Source organism: Rhinolophus ferrumequinum, chromosome 4 (genome assembly GCF_004115265.2).
Source record: "Rhinolophus ferrumequinum isolate MPI-CBG mRhiFer1 chromosome 4, mRhiFer1_v1.p, whole genome shotgun sequence".
NCBI classification, from domain to species: domain Eukaryota; kingdom Metazoa; phylum Chordata; class Mammalia; order Chiroptera; family Rhinolophidae; genus Rhinolophus; species Rhinolophus ferrumequinum.
The window spans coordinates 23,353,677-23,374,658 of record NC_046287.1 but is presented as its reverse complement, the minus strand read 5'-3'; the positions used below and the strand labels follow the sequence as shown (position 1 = coordinate 23,374,658).

Sequence of the window (20,982 nt, the reverse complement as noted above, 5' to 3'; positions counted from 1 at the left end):
CATATGCACCAATTTATATTCCCACCAGCAGTGCATGAAGGTTCCTTTTTCTCTAAACCTCTCCACCCCTTGTTATTACTTGTTATGTTGATGATAGCCGTTCTAATAGGTGTGTGGTAGTATCGATTGTGGTTTTGACCTGCATTTCCGTAATAATTAGTGAAGGTGAGCATTTTTTCCTGTATCTGTTGGCCATATTATGTCTTCTTGGGAGAAGGGTCTGTTCAGGTCCTTTGTCCATTTTTCAATTGGATTGTTTTTGTTGTTGAGTTCTAGGAGTTATGTATATGTTTTGGATATTAGCCCCTTATAGGAGGCATTGTTTGCAAATATCTTCTCTCGTTCAGTTGGTTTTCTCTTCATTTTGTTGATGGTTTCTTTCACTGTGCAGAAGCATTTTAGTTTGATATAGTCCTGTTCATTTATTTTTGCTTTTACTTCCCTTACCTTTGAGGTAAAATGCATAAAATCCTCTCTGAAATCAAGGTCCGTAAGTTTAGTACCAATGCTTTCTTCTATGCAATTTATTGTTTTATGTCTTATGTTTAGGTCTTTGATTTATTTTGAGTTAATTTTGATATATAGTGACAGATAGCAGTCTAATTTCGATCTTTTGCACATGGCTTTCCAGTTTTCCCAGCACCATTTATTGATGAGGCTTTGTTTTCTCCATTATATGGTTTTAGCTCCTTTGTCAAAAATTATCTGCCCATATACATGTGGGTTTGTTTCTGGGTTCTCAATTCCATTCCATTGGTCTGTGTGTCTGTTTTTCTGCCAATACCATGCTGTTTTTATTACTGTTACTTTATAGTATAAATTGAAGTCAGAAGTATGATACTTCCAGCCTTGTTCTTTTTTCCTAGGATTGTTTTGGATATTTGGGGTCTTTTGTGAAGGACCTATACACTAAAAAGAATAGGGTATTATTAAAAGAAATTGGAGAAGACACAAAGAAATGGAAAGATATTTTGTACTCACGAAATCAACGTAGTAAAAATGGTCATATTGCCCAAAACAATATATAGATTTAATGCAACCCCCATCAATGAAATCCCAATGGCATTTTTTAAGGAAATAGAACAAAAAATGATCAGATTTGTATGGAATCACAAAAATAGTAGGGTTTAGAAAAGGAACATAACTGACTTTAGGTGGTAAACACACAATGCAATATATAGATGATGTATTATAGAATTGTACACTTGAGACTTATATAATTTTATTAACCAATGTCACCCCAATAAATTTAATAACGATTAAAAAATACAAATGAATAAAAAAAATAAAAAAACGAAAAGAAGCAGTGGTTGGTAATTTGAAATAGGTAATTTGGGAAAGAGATCCAGGCTAGAGTAAATGATGAGATATTGGCTTGTTGCTTTGGGGTCTGATGTGACAACAGGGCCTTTAGATAGTGGTAGAGTAAGCGCCTAGGTGGATATGGCACTGGAGTTTTCATGTGAAGCCGTTTTAATATGAAGGCCAAGCAAGGGATACAACTTTGGACACCATTAAAGCCTTATGCTGAAAATACAGAATCTCATTCCATAATCTTGATCTTGTCATTATTCTGAAAGGATAGAGTGTCAACCCCCACCCCTGCAAAGAACAGATTACAATAGGAATAACAAATGAAACATTGAGAAGCAAAGTATATTCAGATAGCTAAGAGTTAATACATTTCTGGAATACTTACACCGTCTTCATTTGTAATGAATGACCTAATATATATATTTTTTGAAATAGAGAAAACGTAATGCAGCTTTCTTTCTTTTTACATTTTTCTTTCTTTTTTTTTTTTGTGTGTGTGGTTAGAAAGGATGGATTACTAGTATTGTATTTTGTCCATTAAAGTGAATGTAATAAAACTGGGACTAAAAATTTACAGTTGCTAGAATATATATATATATATATATATATATATATATATATATATATATATATATATATAAAGTTAGAATAGAGGATGCCAGAAATACATAGTGGTATATTAGATAATTCATATTTTGACTTACTTATTTTGCATCTTTGTTGATTCTGCAGATTTTACCTATGACAAACTGTCAATTCAACTCTTGCATTAAGAGACATGTATTTTTCATGATATTGTTTCATATGGCAATATGTTGAATATCAGTCCTTTCAAGTAATCAAACTACATTGAATAGAATCATAAACAAAAGAGCAATGATAATTTACTCTCGTTGTTAGCTTTTCCCTCTAATGCATGGATATTCTTTGCAATCATTTGAGCAGTATAATACATTTTGATGAAGGTAAAAATTACACTTATTTTTGAGAGTTGGTAAGTGAAGAAAAAATGCTCATGTTACAGTATTCTGAATTATCACAACAGAGTGTATGTTACACCAAAATAATACTAGTCCTACACTATATTTTAATTTTTAGGAGTTTCATGATTTTTCAATACATAAGGCATTTGTTAATAAAGCCATCAAATGTCTGGTTAGAGTTGCAGCATTTAGAGAATTCTCATTCGAGCACTGGAGTAGTGAAGAACCTGTTACAAGTGGCTGATAAGGTTGCAAACTCTTCATTCAGACACCATGATGCTACCAAGCACCTGATGGGAAAACAGGCAAGACTGATTATCCAAGTTAATATACTATACAAATAAGTTTCCTAAAAAGATATGGAACTGAATTCTGTCCATTTGAAATGAATCAGGGACCTTAAGAGAAAATAGGGATTCTTGGTTGAACAATTAGGTTTTGCCCAAATGCAACTCTGAATTAGCCCTAGAAATAAGAGTAGTTTATGATCCATATGGTAGGAAAATAAAGATTTTAATATAAAGTAATTTTGACATAACCCTAGATGGGATCCTTAAATTCATAATGCTTCTCAAAATGAAATTTAATTCAGGATATAACGATCTACATGGTGACATAAGTTAATTTCATTCATGTCACAACTGCTAGTGATGGGAAAATAAGGCAATGCTGACAGTAACCACAGACACAAGCTATTAATTTTAATGGAAATAGTGGCCTATGTTACCATGACCCAGGGCAGAATTTCAGAGTGGGCATGAAATATACATATATCAGCATTTGTCTTCATACTAAATATATGCACATTTATAATAATATACTTTAAATGTTTATTTGTAGAGTTTTTGTGTTTATTTTTTGAAATTGTATTAAAGAAATTTAGCAATCTCTTGGAATTTAATATATGCTGAGACCAAATTGAAACTTACAATAAACGTAAATTGTTAAGTCCAGAGTCCTTAGATGTTCCCTGAAATTCTTTGTGTCTACAGAGACAGGAACGATTTGTAAAATGCAAAATTATCTATTAGCATTGCATATTCTTGTGATAGCCCATTATGTCTTGTTTTCATTGTTTTCCATTTTAGAAAGCAGTTAGTGTCTTACATTTGTAATTGTTTGTGGCTGTTTTGTTGATATTTTCCTGATCAATTTGCAAAGAAGTATGTCTATTTAATTGAAAAATATGTAGTATAATAAACAACAGCTTCAAATATTGCAAGATACTGGATTTAACCAAAATTGAACTTGACCAATCACCACTACTGAACCCAATGTTCTTAGGGACATTAAAAAATTTGTCTGGTTTCTTGTTCAAATTAGTACCTTTCTACATGGTTTTAATAAAAAAAAGTCCGGGGTATAGATTTTTTTTTTTTCTTTCTCCTTTCCTTTTCTTTTTTGGTAAATAATAGTTCATTAAATGATAACAACTTTAACAGTATGGAGCTATACAGTACCCTGGGATGGTTACCTCTGTCACATTGTATCAAGTGATCTGATACAATCATAATTATTATTCTGAAACAAGTTTACTATAAGGATAGACTATTGACAATTGTCATTTTTATTTCTGAAAAGGCCACCGTATTTTGTGAAATAAGATTATCAATCTTTAAGGAAAATCTATTTTTCTATACCCAGTGAAATAAAGGTACCCTAAGGTAATACAAGTAATTTTCACTTACTACAGGATATATAAATATATATATCATCAAACAGATTCTTTAAAAGTGTGAAAATAAATATTCTGGGAAGCATGCAGTTTGGTTTTGTTGTTTCTCCGAAATGCAGGCAAGCCTCCAGGCTCCAGGAGAACTTACAAGGTGGCTTGGTGAGTTCACGTAACCCAGAGTTGGTTATCAATCGTTTCTGAGTTCCAGCGAAAGTAAACTGGGGTATATTAGAACACTGTAAGTCACAAGAACTGAAATATTTACCTGTAACATTGATCAGCGCATCATTTTTATAAAGGAAGGAATATTAATTATGTATTGTGGCACAACAAATTACTTCAAAACTTCATGGTTTAAAACATTTATTACCCTACCATTTCTGTATGTGAGGAATCTGAGAATAACTTAGTTGGGTCTCCCCCAGGCTACAATAAGGTGTTGACAGGAGCTGCAGTCATCTCTAGACTCAAATGGGGTACGATCTACTTCCGAGCTGTCTCATATGGCTGTGGCATGCCTCATGTCCTCAAGAGGGTTCAACTGAGAGCCTTAATTCTTTGCTGGCTATTAACTGGAGACAAGCATTCATTTCTTGCCACATGGACTCTTCATAGGGCAACTCAGTGCATTGTAACCTGTTTCATCAGGTCAAACAAGTGAAATGAGTCACAGTTTTTTTAATAATCTAATCTTGGAAGTGACCTCCCCTCACTTTTGCCATATTCTCTTCATTAGAAGCAAGTTACTTGATATAGCCCACACTTAAATGGGATGGGGATCACACAAGGGTGTGACAATCAGAATCCATTTTAGAAGATTCCTACCACAGGGGACTATGCAGAAAATAAAACTATCAAGTTTCCTGGGGAGAATGGAATCTAATGGAGCATTTTGTAATTCAAATATCTTATGGTCTCAGGAATACCTTTAAAGGTAGAACAGATGTCCACATTAGTCTTTGAAGGTAAATTTGTCTCTGGTTGGTCGCTTAATGGGCATTTGCCAAAATGTGCCTGAATAACTGCTTTCTCTAGGATACAGTTCTGAATAAACACTACTTATTCTCATATGCTTTCTTTAGTTATGATAACTCTTGTCAACACATTTTCTTGCCTGTTGGCTAATCTGTCTCTTTAATATAACTTTGCATATCTCTGAGCTGATCCTTACATGTTAATTTTAAAGTTTAATTTACAGAGGGCTGTCTTATTTAATAGTTCTTGTGTCGCATGTAACTGTTGTCACCCACACATTTGTGTCTAAACACATTTGATGATTCCAGTAGATAAGATATAAAGAAAAGCTATTCCCCACAAAAGTGTCATTTCTTTAGTTAAAACAATTTTCATATTTTTTGAAAAAAATTTGAGATCTTTCATTGAAGTTTGTGATGTGTGAAGTTTAGCACTAGACCAGCATTTTGGTTCAGCGTTGTATACATATGTTAAATAAAGCTCTAGAGATTTAGAACTTTATTCACTCAACAATGACTTCCCTAACAAATATACTTTGTTAAAATAGCTAAATTAGTCATGCTATAGAAAATAGAAAAAATAGAAACTGCTAAACTTTTCAAAGCAAAATGATGATTTTTTTCCCTTCAAACTTAAAAGAAAATAGCTAAGCTCTGACAAGAGCTGCCCTTCTAATTACCATCTTTGGTTTTTCCCCAGAGAGAACACAGACATTTATTCTGAAAATGTATTCACTGAGGATTTTTCCTGTTTCTTGCATTGCTGAAGGATACATGTGCTTGATTGAAAAGATCCTTATTTCCCTTCTCTGCAGCATCTATTCTATCAAATAAGGCATCGCTTTTTTCCTGTGCTGTGTTTTAATTAGGCTTAGTACTCGTATATCATTTATCCATTCGTCACTCAGGTTCAGATTTGCCTATAAATGATTATTTCCTTCCATCCATGTTTCTTAGTCTTCTTTCCCCGAGAAATGAATAGAAGAATAGAGAAAGTAAGGCGATTTCATCGTGCTTCACTTTGCTGAAGGTGAGAGGTCTCACCTTCCAGTCAGGACAAGGTAACCTAAGTGCAAAGTACCCCATTCTCACTTGCTGGTACATTAACCACTCTGATGGTTTCTCGCTTCTTACTAATGAATACTTAATTAGAACATACACACAGAAATACTTTACCAAAGCAGACTACCAGCGATATAATTTTTCTTTATTTACAAAAGGAAAACAAAACTTTTAAAGAGGTCTGTGCTCTTCTTTTTGTTTTTGTTTCAAACACAGTTAAACAATAATTTGCTTATACCAAGAAATGCTCATTAGCATACACAGTCCTAACAGGTAAGCAAACTTGATAGACTTTACAATTGTATATTTACCATTAAAACATAATGAACCAATAGACCACAGTCCAGCTTATGTCCGTACCCTCAGCTCGTAACTTTCACTAATCTAAACCTGGTTTTTCTGGAGAACTCAATTATTAAGAAAATCACTAAGCATCTTACTATCTAATACTGGAATAGGACGTCTCCAAAGCCTTGTTACTAAGCAGAAAACACACTTACCATGAGAATATTGCCTATTTAATCAGTGAAACAGTATATGTAGATAGTGGAAAGTGTTAATGTTCAATATTGATACATATCTGATATTGGTTATGTATTAGAATTGTATTTCATTCAGCAAACTATTTTATTTTTTTAACTGTATTTGAAAAAATACATATCAAGAAGTTCAAAAATATATTGAAACTTTCAGATACTATTGGGCAAGATTCATCTTTCATTAATATTTTATTCCCATGTACTTTATAATTTTCTCTCTCTGCACAGTATTTTCTGAGTAATTTGAGAGTAAGATGTATAAATCGTGTCCCTTTTACCTTTTATATCTACCCATACATACTTCAGGGGGTATTTACTAAAAATAAGGATGTTCTCTTATACATAAACACAATATATTTAGCAGTTCAGTAAATATTTCATTGACACATTACTTTTTTAATCTGACATTAAAATTCGATTTTGCCATTTGACCTAATCATATCCTTTACAACATTTTTAATAGCATTTTTGAACCCAAATTAGGATCACATATTATATTTAGTTGTCCTTTCTTTGTAGTTCCTTTGCTCTTGATCATTTCTTTGTCTAGTTAAAAAAAAAAGTTTATAACATTGACATTTTTGAAGAATTCAGTCTTAATAGAATAGTTCTTATTTTGCATCTGATGTTTCCTCATGAATAGGCTCAGATCATATATTCTAAGCCAGTATACTAGCCAAGCGAGATTGTGTTCTTCTCAAGGTATATCATCCAGGGACATATAATACTCATCTTCTCCTCATTTTTCATGTTAGTTTTGAGGGTTCCTTCTATATTTTTACTGAGTACTTTCCAGATTCCACGCAATGTTCAAGGTGCTAGAAGTACACAAGGTCACATGATATGTTATCTGCTCTTAAGGAGGTCATAGCCAGACCTTAATAAAATTTCTGTAGGATAGTGAAGCTCTGTAAGTGTTGGTGTAGTGACAACAACCTGGGGGAGATGAGATTTTAGGTGCTATGACAGGTGGTTGTAACAACACTTAAGTACTATTATACAGTGTATGGGATCCAAACCCTGTTTACGTGGGTTACAGGCTGATCATTCATGACTAAACAATTTGTCAGAGGGCTAAGATCTTAACATTAAGTATAGAATTGCCTGTTCCCTGTCACATAGACAAACAGTAGATAATTCATGATGATGATATTTTAAAATCAGTTTTTCTTGGATGTGGTCATGGAGGTACAGTTTTAAGAACATGTAGTTCTGAAATGATAGCAGATCATGGAACCATACTGTCCAGATTTCTACCCCAATTGGGGAAAATTCTTGAGTTACAGAATAAAAGGTTAATACCCAGTGAAGCAGGATTATCTTAACCTTTGATAGTAAACTCTTCTTTGTCCATAGAGAGCATCGCCATCTCAGTTGAGCCTTAAAGAAGGGTCTCTTCTTTAAGTTACCGAGACAAGAATGTCACTTCTCAGAGGAACTGCAACACTGTAAGCTGATCTAGCCATTTGGAAAAATATTTTGCCTAGGGCTGGAGTTGACTAAATAACTCCAAGCCTGGTGAGATTAACCACAGCTGTGTGGAGATCGTCACATTCTTCACCTCAGCTTTCATTACTGGTTTGTCTGCCTAGTTTCTCAATTAGAAACAATGTCATGATTAGATCAGCGTGCCCAGTGATGATCCCTTCTAGCCCTACAACCTAAACTCTAGCTTCACCTGCTTCAAATTGTCAAATTTTCAAAGCTCGGATTTTTTTCTCCATTCCTGTGCTTACCTAAAGTCTGATACAAAGCCCCTGACATGGAAAGGACAGGGTTTCACTGTCACTGTCATTGTCTAAAAGCATAGTTACCTTTTAAGCTGTGTATTATAGTTTTAGATGACCTTCTGTTTTCAGAACATGTTTTAAACTGGACTGCATTCTTCTTTTAAGAGAACTGAAAAGTTTATAGAAGAGGTTCTTGATCATATTTTTTTGTCTTCAGTATTAGCCAAAATCAAGACCTTTTACTCTTTACTGCATACTAGTCTTGAGAAAGGAAAAAGGAAGGAAGGAAGGAAGGAAGGAAGGAAGGAAGGAAGGAAGGAAGGAAGGAAGGAGGGAAGGAAGGAAGGAAGGAAGGAAGGAAGAAAGAAAGAGAAAGGGAAGGAAAGAAAAGGAAAGGAAACATGGTATTATCTACTGTGATTTCAAGTGAATTGGGCCATATTGGTCCATTAGATAATCCATGACCTACTGCATGCACTAATATATTTGAATTGTGCAGACAGACTACGGTTGTTGTTGTGCTCTGTTACATGGTCTGTCCCCACTCTAAAATAGCACCAGGTAGTTATGGAGGAACCATTCAAAAGGTACGTGGGTTCTAGTCCTCTCTCTCTTTGACCCAACTCTATGAGCCTCAGGTTCTATGGCGATTAACCTAAATTACATAAAATTCAAAATCTGTTCCAGCTTTTTCCAGTTTGTACTTTTTAATCATATTTGGCACACCCTTGAATATGAGTTCTGGAAATCACTTATAGTGTTGTTATTTGTATTACATTAGAAGAAATGATATTTATTCAGTATCCTCTTATAAAAAAAGTTCTATGCTGAACATCAATCTCTCTTAAAATATTTCTCATATTAAACATAGACTTTGTGTCTCTGCTTCATTGCTTTAGCAGCAGCAGAATGTTCTTACTCTAAATATAAAATTATAAAAAAAAAGCAAGAAACAATATTTTCTTTAATTAACTTCTTCCTTTGGGGGTTTTAGAAGAAGGGTTATGACTTGACAAAGATTCTTCCCATCTGTTCTTGTTTGTTTGCTTTTATTTTGACTTCTTTTCGTTTTCTTATCAAATATTGCATGAATCATTAACATTTGTTTTCATCGCTTGTTTTGGTTTCCTTTATTTCACATGATTAAGACATTATGTTGAGAGAGGCTAAGAGCTACTATATTTCATATTAAGCTAATATTATTCAACTAAATATTCAACTTTGTAGATATGTGATCTTATATGTTTGCCCTCTGTTATGTTAGTATTTTCTTCCGAAATTGGGAGACATTCATGTGCTATTTTGTGAAAGCCACAAACTTCATTAGATGACAAGTGTTTGGCTATAAGTTTAGAACAAATAGATGCCATTTTTAATAAAGCAACTTCCTAAGAGGAAATATAATTTATTAAGCTTTTTGTGCAAAAGATATGTAAGAGATCCTTCTGAATGTATGCAGGGGGTTCTATTCAAAACTGGAATGTATATCTATTTGCATATTATGTGATACCTTTCACTAGTATACTCCATTGTAAATGATTTTACATCATTTTTACACAATGAAATAATTGGATCTCTGGTGTTACCCAACTAAACAATTTGAAATTGTTCCAATTTGTATGCAGTCATCTAATGAAAAATCTTGTGTAATATGATTTTTATTGAACAAATTTTATTCATTTTTAAAGTAAATGATCATGTTATTCAATACTCTAGTTTTATATGGAAATAGAAACTAAGTCTTTATCTGTCTACGTGTATTAGAAATTATCAATAAATACTAAATAATACCTGCAAAAACATTTAATCAAAACAATAGACTTAATACACAAACATAAATAAAACAAAAATAGAAACTTTGTGATAGATTCCCTATTTCTCCCTCCTAAATGACAACAAGTAAATGATATATAAAATCTATATACTTAATGGTGTGATTTGATAATTTCAACTTTAATATTAAAATGAGAGGTCCATTTTTTACAAGGAATTAATTTTTTTCTTCAATGCATTATCTGTAGATTTAAATCTGCATAAAAATAATAAACAGCATACAAAAGCCCACACCTGCAATAAACTATTCTGTGATCTAGATACTTTTTATACACCAAGTTATAGCTGTAAGCGTCAAGTTACAATGAACTCTGGAAGTATTAGGAATTCGTAATTTAAATAGTTTTACTCAGCCCCTACTCCCAAATGCTTTTAATTAGAACAGACTTTTTAATTAAGTACTCCCATGCACAAAGTATGCTTGATGACTTCTCTGTCATATCAGCCTCCCATGTAAAAGCAAATAATCATTGTGTCAAAGGAAGACATTTACTCTGAAACCAAACTATAAGAATCCTGGCTCTGATTTCAAGTTGTTCAATTTGGTCTTTGCATATGCAAAGGAAGCCCCTGTCTCTGGGAGGACAGTGAGGAACAAATAGATACACAAGGTAGTGACACTGTTGGTACGTGAAAATGTTCAAGATACCTAGCCTTTTTGAGCCTTAATAGCCTATTTGAAAAAGGCTCTAAGAATATTTTGTTGAGTTGTTAGGAAGTTTAGATTTGCAACCTATAAAGTGCCCTGAACACAATAGGTGCTCAGAAAATATTAGGTATACTGATAATAATCATTATTACCTTGATCATAAAAAAAAAGTCTCATCCATTTGAGATATCAAGGAATAATTGTTTGGTAAACATGGATCAGAATCAGGAACAAACTGGAAAAATATTTTTCCATGGCCAGGGTATTCAGAAATAAAGACAATATAGAAAAGCAGTGGGTAGCTGTGAGATCGTCTAGTTTAAATATAAGAGCAGCCCTTAAAACAAAACATATGAATAAGCCCAAATGAAACTAAACAATTAAGTCTTAGCCATGGAAACAATCCAGAACTTTAGTGATCGCCACCCTGTAGTTTTTGTTTGTTTATTTGTTTGTTTTTTGCCAGGTTTCATGGCTTTGGTTGCTGTTTGAATAGTCAAGGAAAGAGAGAGTTTTGAAACCACTACTATATAACATAAAAGCATCGCACATTTTGGATTATGAAGCCATATATCCTTCCTAGCAAATTTACCATTTAACTTTCACTCAGGTGGTTTGTTATCAAAAGCCTGAGATGGACCTATAATTCAGAGGCGTGTTGTTAGCTCTCTGGGTATCCATATGTGGCTACATGCTATGGATTGCAGGGCCAATACTATAACTTCTCTGGAACAACATAAAGTTAGGTAAAACTTCTATTTTTATTTTTATTTTTACTTTTTACAGACTTTAAATTATCTATAGGTATGTTTTAATAAAGATGACAAAATTATGAAGTAGAATTGCTTGGAAAGACTCTGGAGGCAAAAGAAAAAGACAATCTGGTGTATTTCTGTGTCCAGTTAGTTCTAAGGCAGATAATCTCTGACGTTGAAGTATTATTAAATCATAGAAATGCCTTAATTGTAGCAGGTGGGGTTTGTTTTATAACTAGCATCTCCAATGCTTGATGCATTTGTCTATCTGTTAGGAACGTTAGTCAAAAATGTACGAAGACATTTGTTAAAAGTAGAATTATAGTAGATCAGATACTGAACACACAATAATAATGTATAAAATTTCTATAAATGTATTTGATATATGATATATGTTAAAGGTGCTTACAAAATAATTATTGTTATATTTGTAATGAATTTAATATTATTTAAAAACCTAGTTTCAGATAGACTTTAGAATATCTTAAATGTTTGAGATAATTTTTATTACATAAACATATTAATTAATTTATTTTTCTAAAAGTTTGGCATTTGAGAATGCATTAAAACTTTCAAGGGAAAACAAATTAAGGAAAGACTCATGCTAAAGAATTTTCCTTCTAATACTGATGGGGAAAGAGATATGGCTGCTGCTTTCATGAGTATCACCTAGTAGTAGACTCCCATATGTAACTTCAAAGTAGGACAAGTGCTTTGAGTTAATTCTTAGGGTGCTTGCATTGGAGAATACATAGGAGAGCTCTGTGAGGTCTGAAAATTACGTTTGCGAACTCATCCTAGAAAAAGTGCTACATACCTCTTTGTGAATATCACTACGGCCACCTTTGAAGTACTCCCCTTGGGAAGCTATGCACCAATGCCAGTACCTAGTCCACCCTTCAAAGCATTTTTGGAACTCTTTTTCTGGAATGACCATCAGAGTTATCATCATATTACCCTTGATGTCCTGAATGTCATCAAAATGTCTTCCTTTCAATATTTCCTTTATCTCTTCAGGTAAAGGAAGAAGTCATGGCGGGGGAGGGGGGGCGAGGGCAGATCAGGTGAGTAAGGAGGGTGTTCCAATACAGTTATTTGTTTATTGGCTAAAAACACCCTCACAGACAGTGCCCCGTGAGCTTGTGTATTGTCGTGATGCAAGAGCCATGAATTCTTGGCCCAAAGTTCAGTTTGTTTTCATCTTGTTCACACAACTTTTTCAGCACTTCCAAACAATAAACTTAATTAACTGTCCAGTTGGTCCAAATTCATAATGAATAATCCCTCTGATATCAAAAAAGGTTAGCAACATCGTTGCAAAAAGTTCACAAATTTAATTGTCAGACCTCGTATTTAGAGACATTCAATAACAGAAGAGAGAGAAAAGGAAAGTGGGGAAGGAGAACGTACTTAACTTTTAGGCTTCTAGAAGGAAGAACAGGCCAGCATATTCCAATGCAGTACAGAGCAGCACAAAGAATGCAAAGGAGAGCCAGGGTTACTGAGTAAGGGAAGTAGTAATAGATAAGACTAGAGAGAAAAATGAATACCAAAGTATGTGGCACCTTGTAGACCTTGGTGAAAAATTTGGCTACTGGATGTTTTAAAACAATTATTCATACTTAATAAACTATTTTTATATGTCTATGGTTCACTACTAGATTCATTCTACCTAATATGCTATAGACATCACAGAAGATTAAAAAACTATTTTTTCAACACTTTAATTTTTTTCTTTAATGTACAAAGATTTAAAACATCTTTAGTGAGCACTGAAATATTAATTTTGAGCAAATTATTACTTTTTCACAGGTATTATGAAGGACTTCACTTAATGGAATTTGAATTTTTTGGGAGGTCAGACTGTCTCTCTTCCCTCTGTCTAATCCTAGGAAACATTGTCTATTTTTTGTAAAAATAAAAAGGAGAATGATACTTTCAACATAAGTGAGTACATAATAGAAATAGTGAGACAACTGCAAGGAGAGAGAAGTAGGTATAAATTACTTACGGACTAAGAATTAGAAAATTTCGGTAAAAGTATCAGCACTCAACTTCTTTAGTTACTTTTCTATATTTTCTATTGCTAGATTTTTAAAAAGAAAATTATGTTGCTTTATGTAATAAAATTATTAGGATTAAAATGATCTTTTTAAAGTTGCAATTTTTAGCCACATGGCACTAAGTATGTGAAAGACTGGTTTTATTTGCTTATTTTTATAACATCAAGTTTATTTATAAAGTGAATTATTGAAATTGCTGCTAAGCTGAAACTTGAAATAGTTGTATTAGTTTATACAATGGAAGAAAGAAAAGCATCAGTTTGTCTCACAGGTGGGTGCAATCAAACCAAGCAAACAGAAGAAATCAGGCCATGTTCCATGCAAAACAATGAATGTTTCACAATATGTTAATACGATACTGTCATGTCCTTACCCAGAAAGACATTTTTATCAAAATTATAGTGCTTTGGTATTGGTATTTGATTAATGCTTGATTTAGAAAGTAGCTATCTTTACTGACTATTATAATAGCTACTATTGTGTTATAGTAATATTTAATACCAAATGAGAGACTATTGTTAGGGGCCAAGGAGGTAATATTTTTAGACAACATTTCTGCGTGGTTATTCAGCATAGTTTTTGCATCCATTTAAGTCACCATTCAAAAATAGAGTTCAGTTAGTTTCATAATATATTTTCATTGGTGAATCTTAGACTATATCTTATATCCAAGGTGTATGCTATATCAGGGGAACAAATTTTCATTGTGATTATTACAGGTTTCATATGTTTTGAATAACTCTGATACATGATTATTGAACTGAAAAGCGAAGGATAATAGAGATTTTCAAATAATGTTATCATTATCCTTAAAGTTGAACCGGATTACTTTTAGAGAGGCACCTAATACTTGACATACTTTATTAAAAATTAGCCAATATGAGAATAATCTTATGGGCATTCCAGCCCATGTTGTTGGGGGCAAGTGGTGGATTTGGGATGTTAACAGTGCAATAAGTTATAAGAGGTGTGATATGAAAAAAATATGGTAACTATTTAAGTATATATATATATATACTTAAATATATATATAGTCATTTATATATATATATATAAAACAGTAAAACATACATTGCTATTAATCTCCATCAAAATACTCCCCTTCACTTTGAACACACTTTTCCCATCATTCCTGCCACTTTCTGAAGCAGTCCTGGAAGTCCTCTTTCGTGATTGTCTTTAGTTTTGCTATTGTGCCTGCCTTGATGTCCTGAATCATTTTGACTTTGGGGAAGAGACAGAAGTCGCAAGGTGCCAGATCCAGTGAATAAGGTGGATGAGGACACACCGTAATGTTTTTATTTGACAGAAATTGCCGTACCAGAAGCGATGTGTGACATGGAGGATGATGGAGGATGATTTATGGCACACTTTAAAATACACCTTCTCTCAACTGTAGCTCACGCGCGACTGACTGCACCAGAAATATTGAAACTTGTCACACACTGTTACTAAGGTTTGATGCGCCGCTTCCCATATTGAAGATCCCTACCTTTCTGTTGGATGGCACTCAGCAGTATCATTCACAGTATTTTGTGATCACAATAGAAATCCTTCATGTCACACATCACTTCTGGAATGGCAACTTCTGTCAAATAAAAACATTGCAGTGTGTCCTCATCCACCTTATTCACAAGAGCTGGCACCATGTGACTTCTGGCTCTTCCCCAAAGTCAAAATGACCATAAAAGATAAATGTCTTGAATCGATTCAGGATATATCGAGGCAGCCACAACAGCACAACTAAAGACACTTATGAAAGACGACTTCCAGACTGCTTCAGAAAGTGGCAAGAATGATGGGATGAGTGTGTTCGAAGTGATGGGGAATATTTTGAGGGGGATTAATGGCAATGTGTCTTTTACTGTACTATTTTTTTATTTAAACATTCACTGTATTTCTTGATCACGCCTTGCACATGTCTACATTGTGTGAATCATATGAAACTGTTTGTTGAGCATATACTAGGTGCTTGTGATATGTCAATGGGCAAAACAGTTCTGTGATGTCCTGGAGGTAATATTCTAACCATACATATTAGGCTAAGTTAAAACATGTGATAGGAATTTAAAACTTGCGCACATCAATGTTTCTATGAAATAAAAAAATAGTTTACATTGATTTTAAGTTCCCTATTACTATATCTAGAACAGAATATGTAGAAGCACTCAATTAGCATAATGCGAAGGTGAGATCTGCAAATATTTAGACTTTTGTTTTCTATTTTCTGAATTTACTTTAGTTTATTTCTGTTACCTTATATTTTAATTCTTGAATTTGCCAGACATTTTGCAAACATTTACATACAAATAGGTATTTTTTAAATGTTTGGGAAGCTTTCTTTTTTGATTACCTTCTAATGTAGGTGTTAAAACTTGAACTTTAGACATATTTTACACAAACATATTTAAAGTTTAGACAACACCACAAAGTGGACAGTTTGGAGGATGCTACATTTGAGAAATAGGCTTATGTTTCATTTTATTTTCCCTTTGGATTTTTAATTTCCTATTTCTTAATTCTGCTTTATTCAAATGCATTTATTAAATGTGTTCAAGATTTGAATTACTTTTCTTTTTCATATAACTGTGTGTTTCCTAATTGGTAAAAGTTGAGTAATATTTTTCCATCTTAACATTTAATGTTTGGTTAATCTCACTTCAAGGGGGAAAGGTTATAGTCCATTGACAGTGATGAAATAACCTAGGTGGCTTTCATATAAATAGCAACAAACATGCACAATAGTTACATTACATGGTATATTTAACAACACTGCTAAGGAGTGAGATGGGAACTCAGTCTTTCGTGATGAAGATACACCTGAGTGCATCCAGAGAAAATTTAGTTCTGCAAGCTTGAAGGAAGTAATTGTCATTCAACAGAAATCAACTAGCTTTGCATATCAGTAAAACACACGCACATATTTTTATCTATTTTCTGAGTGCTCTGGAACTGATATCAAAATAGCAAATATATATTTATGAGAACTAGAAATACTGTGTTATTTTCTATCGCATAAACTCAATGTAATTATGATATTAACTTTGAGAATATGTGGAAAATGTTACTTCCTAAACAAATATAGAAAGAATAAAATGCATAAATTTTATATCAGGCAAAATAGTTTTTATATTCACATTTGTTTCCCAAACATCATGTCATTAATTATTTTTATTGTTTATTTTTAGATGGAAGACTGTATTTGAAAACTACTGTCATGTACTGAATACTTCCTGTTGAAGAAATGCGTGTTATCGTAAAGAACTTTGCAGCCAGACATTCACCATTGGAAAGGTCGGAAAAAATAAAGTGATTTTAAGGGAACTTCTTCAATTTTGTGTATTAATGTTCTTTAAAAGTTTAAGTATTCTACAAAAAAAAAAAAAAGTTTCCTTCATTGATTTTTCAACTGTGGGTCATACCAGAGACCTGAGAATGTTTGTAAATGTACAAGTATCAAACTTCTTACAATTAATAACTGCAACTTTGCTGCTGGACACTTGTATACAGAGTTAAAGGCAGGTCTGAAAAAGACCTCACTTTGTTTTTTTAATGGAATGAACCATTTTCCTCTTCTGAAAATTCTGTATCTGAGCACATCAAGAGACTCTTGTGGCAGTGGTCACCCAGACTTACAGAATTATGTCCTCCAGAAACCAGCAAGAACACTTGGAAAGGAACTTGTAGGAGGCCTAGAGGATTCCTTAAAAAATCAGTACAATAAAGAGTAATATTCTGTTACATTCAATTTTAAACGCTCCAATTGTGGGTTTTCTCCTGAAGATGTTTTTTCACATGCTTTCCAAAAGACCAACCAATGGATGTTGACAACAACCCAGTGAAATAACATTTTGCATATCTGAAAAGAAGCATTGAATATAAGCCAAAAGGTTTCACTGAAGGTCTTTCTTCTTAAAAATAAATAAATAAATAAATAAATAAATAAATAAATAAATAAATAAATAAATGTAACATGTTTTCATTCCAAACTTGGTAGCGGTATATAGAATTAAAAATAATAATGATGCTTCTTATTCAAACTGTTGGTCACATGTACAGTATATAAACATAAAACATACAAGGAAGGTATTATGTATGCAGTAGTAAACTAGAGTTTAGGAAAATGAAAATTTTAGAAAATATGTTTTGTCACCCTGTTGGTCAGAAAGACACCTTTCTGGTTTTAACGCATGCAGGCATGTAAATATTTGTCTGGAGTCACAGTATTAATGAATGAGATCTTAAGCATCTGGTGACATCAGAACTCTGTATCAGCCATTTTTATTTGTATATTGAACCCTAGTTAGTGCCCCACACTGCACTATTGAGAATGGATTGTGGCTGAACAGTAAATCAAAACACCAGAAATATTTTTATATGTTAATGTCATATTATGTTAATGTTGCTGAAAAACAAAACTTAACAAACCCTTGATGTATCAGTCCAATACCATGTAGCGATGAGTGATAAAGTTAAAATGTGTTGTTCTTCCCACCCTGGTCAGAGGGAAGGGTACCTACGTGTTATTTTCACTGTCTTTTTGAAAGTTACAGTATGTGTTTTCACTTTGTGCAGATAACTGGAAGTAAAGCTGCAAACAGTGCTTAGTACATGCTGAAGTTACCTTCCCTTTGGTTTTACATACCTGGAGTTACACCTTTAAAGACTGATATTATGAATCAGTGCAGTCACTATACATTTTATGATTTTGCTATCATGTTAAAATTTTATGATCATGACATTATTTATTATCATAAACAGCACAATCTCAATTAAATGTCCAAGAAAACTAGCTTAAAATGTTTAAAGGTAGTTCTGATTGGGTATTCCTTATTTCGTTAGGAGAAAAAAAAATGATAGATATTCTGGCACTAAGCTTCTATAGATTTTTAGGGCTTCCTTGCAATACTGGCACATATTTCTTTTGTGTAGCTCGCTATTAACCAGCTAAGTCCATTGTTTAATATGATAAAAAGGTTATATATATACAGTTCCTAGTTTAGCTTGCTTAAAAGGGAGCAATACTTTTATTTAAAATGCTGTTCGTAAATGCTTTGTAGAAACTTGGTTTTCTAAGCATAGTTCTTCCATAACCACCTCTTGGTGTTTGAGCACCAGAGATTTTATTCCTAGCTGTATCTATTTCTTGTTTTTCCCAATATGCAGTCTTTAAAGGATTACAACACTTAAAATTGAAGGGACTTGTGGCAAGCTTTTGACTCATACATGTTTTGAAAGATTTTTTTAAAAACCTACAACTTACATATGTAGTAGAATCAGCCATTGCTCTGCTCCTTGCATAGAGTCACCTATTAAGTAGGCTAACTAGTTTTAAAATACATTCTGTCAAGACCTTTGAGAATGCTTTAGTGTTTGGTTCGATATAAAAGGAAATTTAGCAAGGATTAAAGAAAAAAAGCTATCGGCTATATGTTTAGAGAGAATCTTACTAACATTGTTGTAAATATTACAATTCAGGAGTGTTATTTTAAGTGTGTAACTTAAGTTTTTCCTTCCCCTTTTTTTAGTTATACAGGTTGGTTTGAAATTTGTTTCTTGGTATAAACGAGTAAAATTGTGCCCATTTTATGTTTTCCATGCTTTTGTAATCCTGAAACTATTAATGTCTAGTCGTTCTATATTATAACCACATTTGCGCTCTATGCAAGCCCTTGGAACAGAACGTACTCATCTTCATGTAGGACCTATGAAAATTGTCTATTTTTATCTATATATTTAAAGTTTTCTAAAAATGATAAAAGGTTATTACGAATTTTGTTGTACAAAATCTGTACAAAAATCTGTTTTTACATCATAATGCAAGAATTGGAAATTTTTCTATGCTAGCCTAGTTCTTTGAGCCTGGTTTTAATGTGAGAACCACGTTTACTGTTATTGTATTTAATTTTCTTTTTCTTTTCAACAATCTCCTAATAAAACTGTCTGAAATCTCCCTGTGACTTTATTTACAGTTCGTCTTTATTAAATTTTATGAAATGCATAGCATTGAAGGAATATTTACTTTCTAATGGGAGGCATCTAAAAACAACATAAGTCAGCTCTTTGCAACGTGAGGGAACAATGCTCAATGATTTTATTTAACATGCAACTGCTTCTATCTCTAATATGAATTACTGTGGTGAAAAACATCATAAAAGCACACTCTGTAGTTATTGTTTAACAAGCAGATTTTCCATATTTTGTTTCTTGCCAGCTAAGCAAACTGCCCACATATACATGATTTATTTATGTACATTTCTCAGTTTATGAAGCTGTTATTTGTACCTTTTTCCTTTATATTCTTATATTCCCATGATTCTTATTTCACAAAGCTTTGTGCTGAATAATGTAAAGTAGACATGTTGATGGAACAAAATATATTATTCCCATATCTATGAGTGTATATTTGTATCTCTAACTCAGTGTTTTGCTTTTGATCTCTATCACTGGAAAACTGCTTTTAGAAACTTTGAAATTTCAATATACTTTAATAATATATAAACATTTTAGTCAATCCAAAATGCAATGTTTGAAGAAATATTGGGTTGTTATCGCTGTGAATATTCTAAACATTCCCAAGAGAATGGAAAATGGATTTTTCTGTCTAAAGACATTATTCAATGAATTAACAAATTATGATATTTCCCTAGTAAACACCCAAAATGTTTATGTGACCATTACAAACACATTTTTGTCTTCTGTCATCATATGTTTATGTCAGTAAGACTTGTACTAGAACAGCATACAGTCTCTGGATGTTAGTGAAATTTGGTGTTAATTTAAGGTTTTCCCAATGTGTTTTCATTCAGACTAGCAAATTTGCAATCTGCACAAAAGCTATTTATTACTAGAGAAGAGTAAATTATAAATAAAAGTCATATGGATTGCATTTTTAAAATATGGGAAGTAGAGATGTTAATAGAATTAACCATTATTGTAAATGGCATTGTAAAAATATCACTTTTCCTCATGTGTAGGCTTGGTGCTAACATTTATCTTTAATATGTACAACTGGTATATAAAAGCTGAATTGATCCTCATTTATTCATTTAAACAGATTCATTAATAAAGCCTCTATTCTGCACAAAGCACTGTGCTAGATGTTGTAATGACTGAAATTGAAACATAGCTGTTGTCCCGGAGGAGCTTTTAATTCTGTTGGAATCAGATCTTAATTTCAGCAAGAAAAGATTCATTGAGCATCATCTGCCCCATAGTGGCCATGGAGCTGGTACGAAGAGCCTAAGACTCGTACACCTGCCCACTAAGTGGTAACAATCTAGTCACCCACAATATACATCCACCTTCTAGGGAATAGTACACGATGCTTTGGGAGGCAGACTATTGTGTAGCGATTGAGGGAAGCAAGGATACATTTCCCCCTGGAAAAAACACAACACTACAG

General features: G+C 32.9%; 1 protein-coding gene across 1 annotated transcript in view; it reads left to right on the top strand.

Moving 5' to 3' along the window:
- DACH1 (dachshund family transcription factor 1) overlaps window positions 1-20,577 on the top strand; it is a 402,483-nt gene extending 381,906 nt beyond the window's left edge. The window contains 1 exon segment of the mRNA XM_033105102.1: window positions 16,766-20,577. Within this exon segment, the coding sequence (XP_032960993.1) occupies window positions 16,766-16,803 (38 nt within the window). The 3' untranslated portion in view covers window positions 16,804-20,577.
- The last annotated feature ends 405 nt before the right edge of the window (window positions 20,578-20,982 follow it).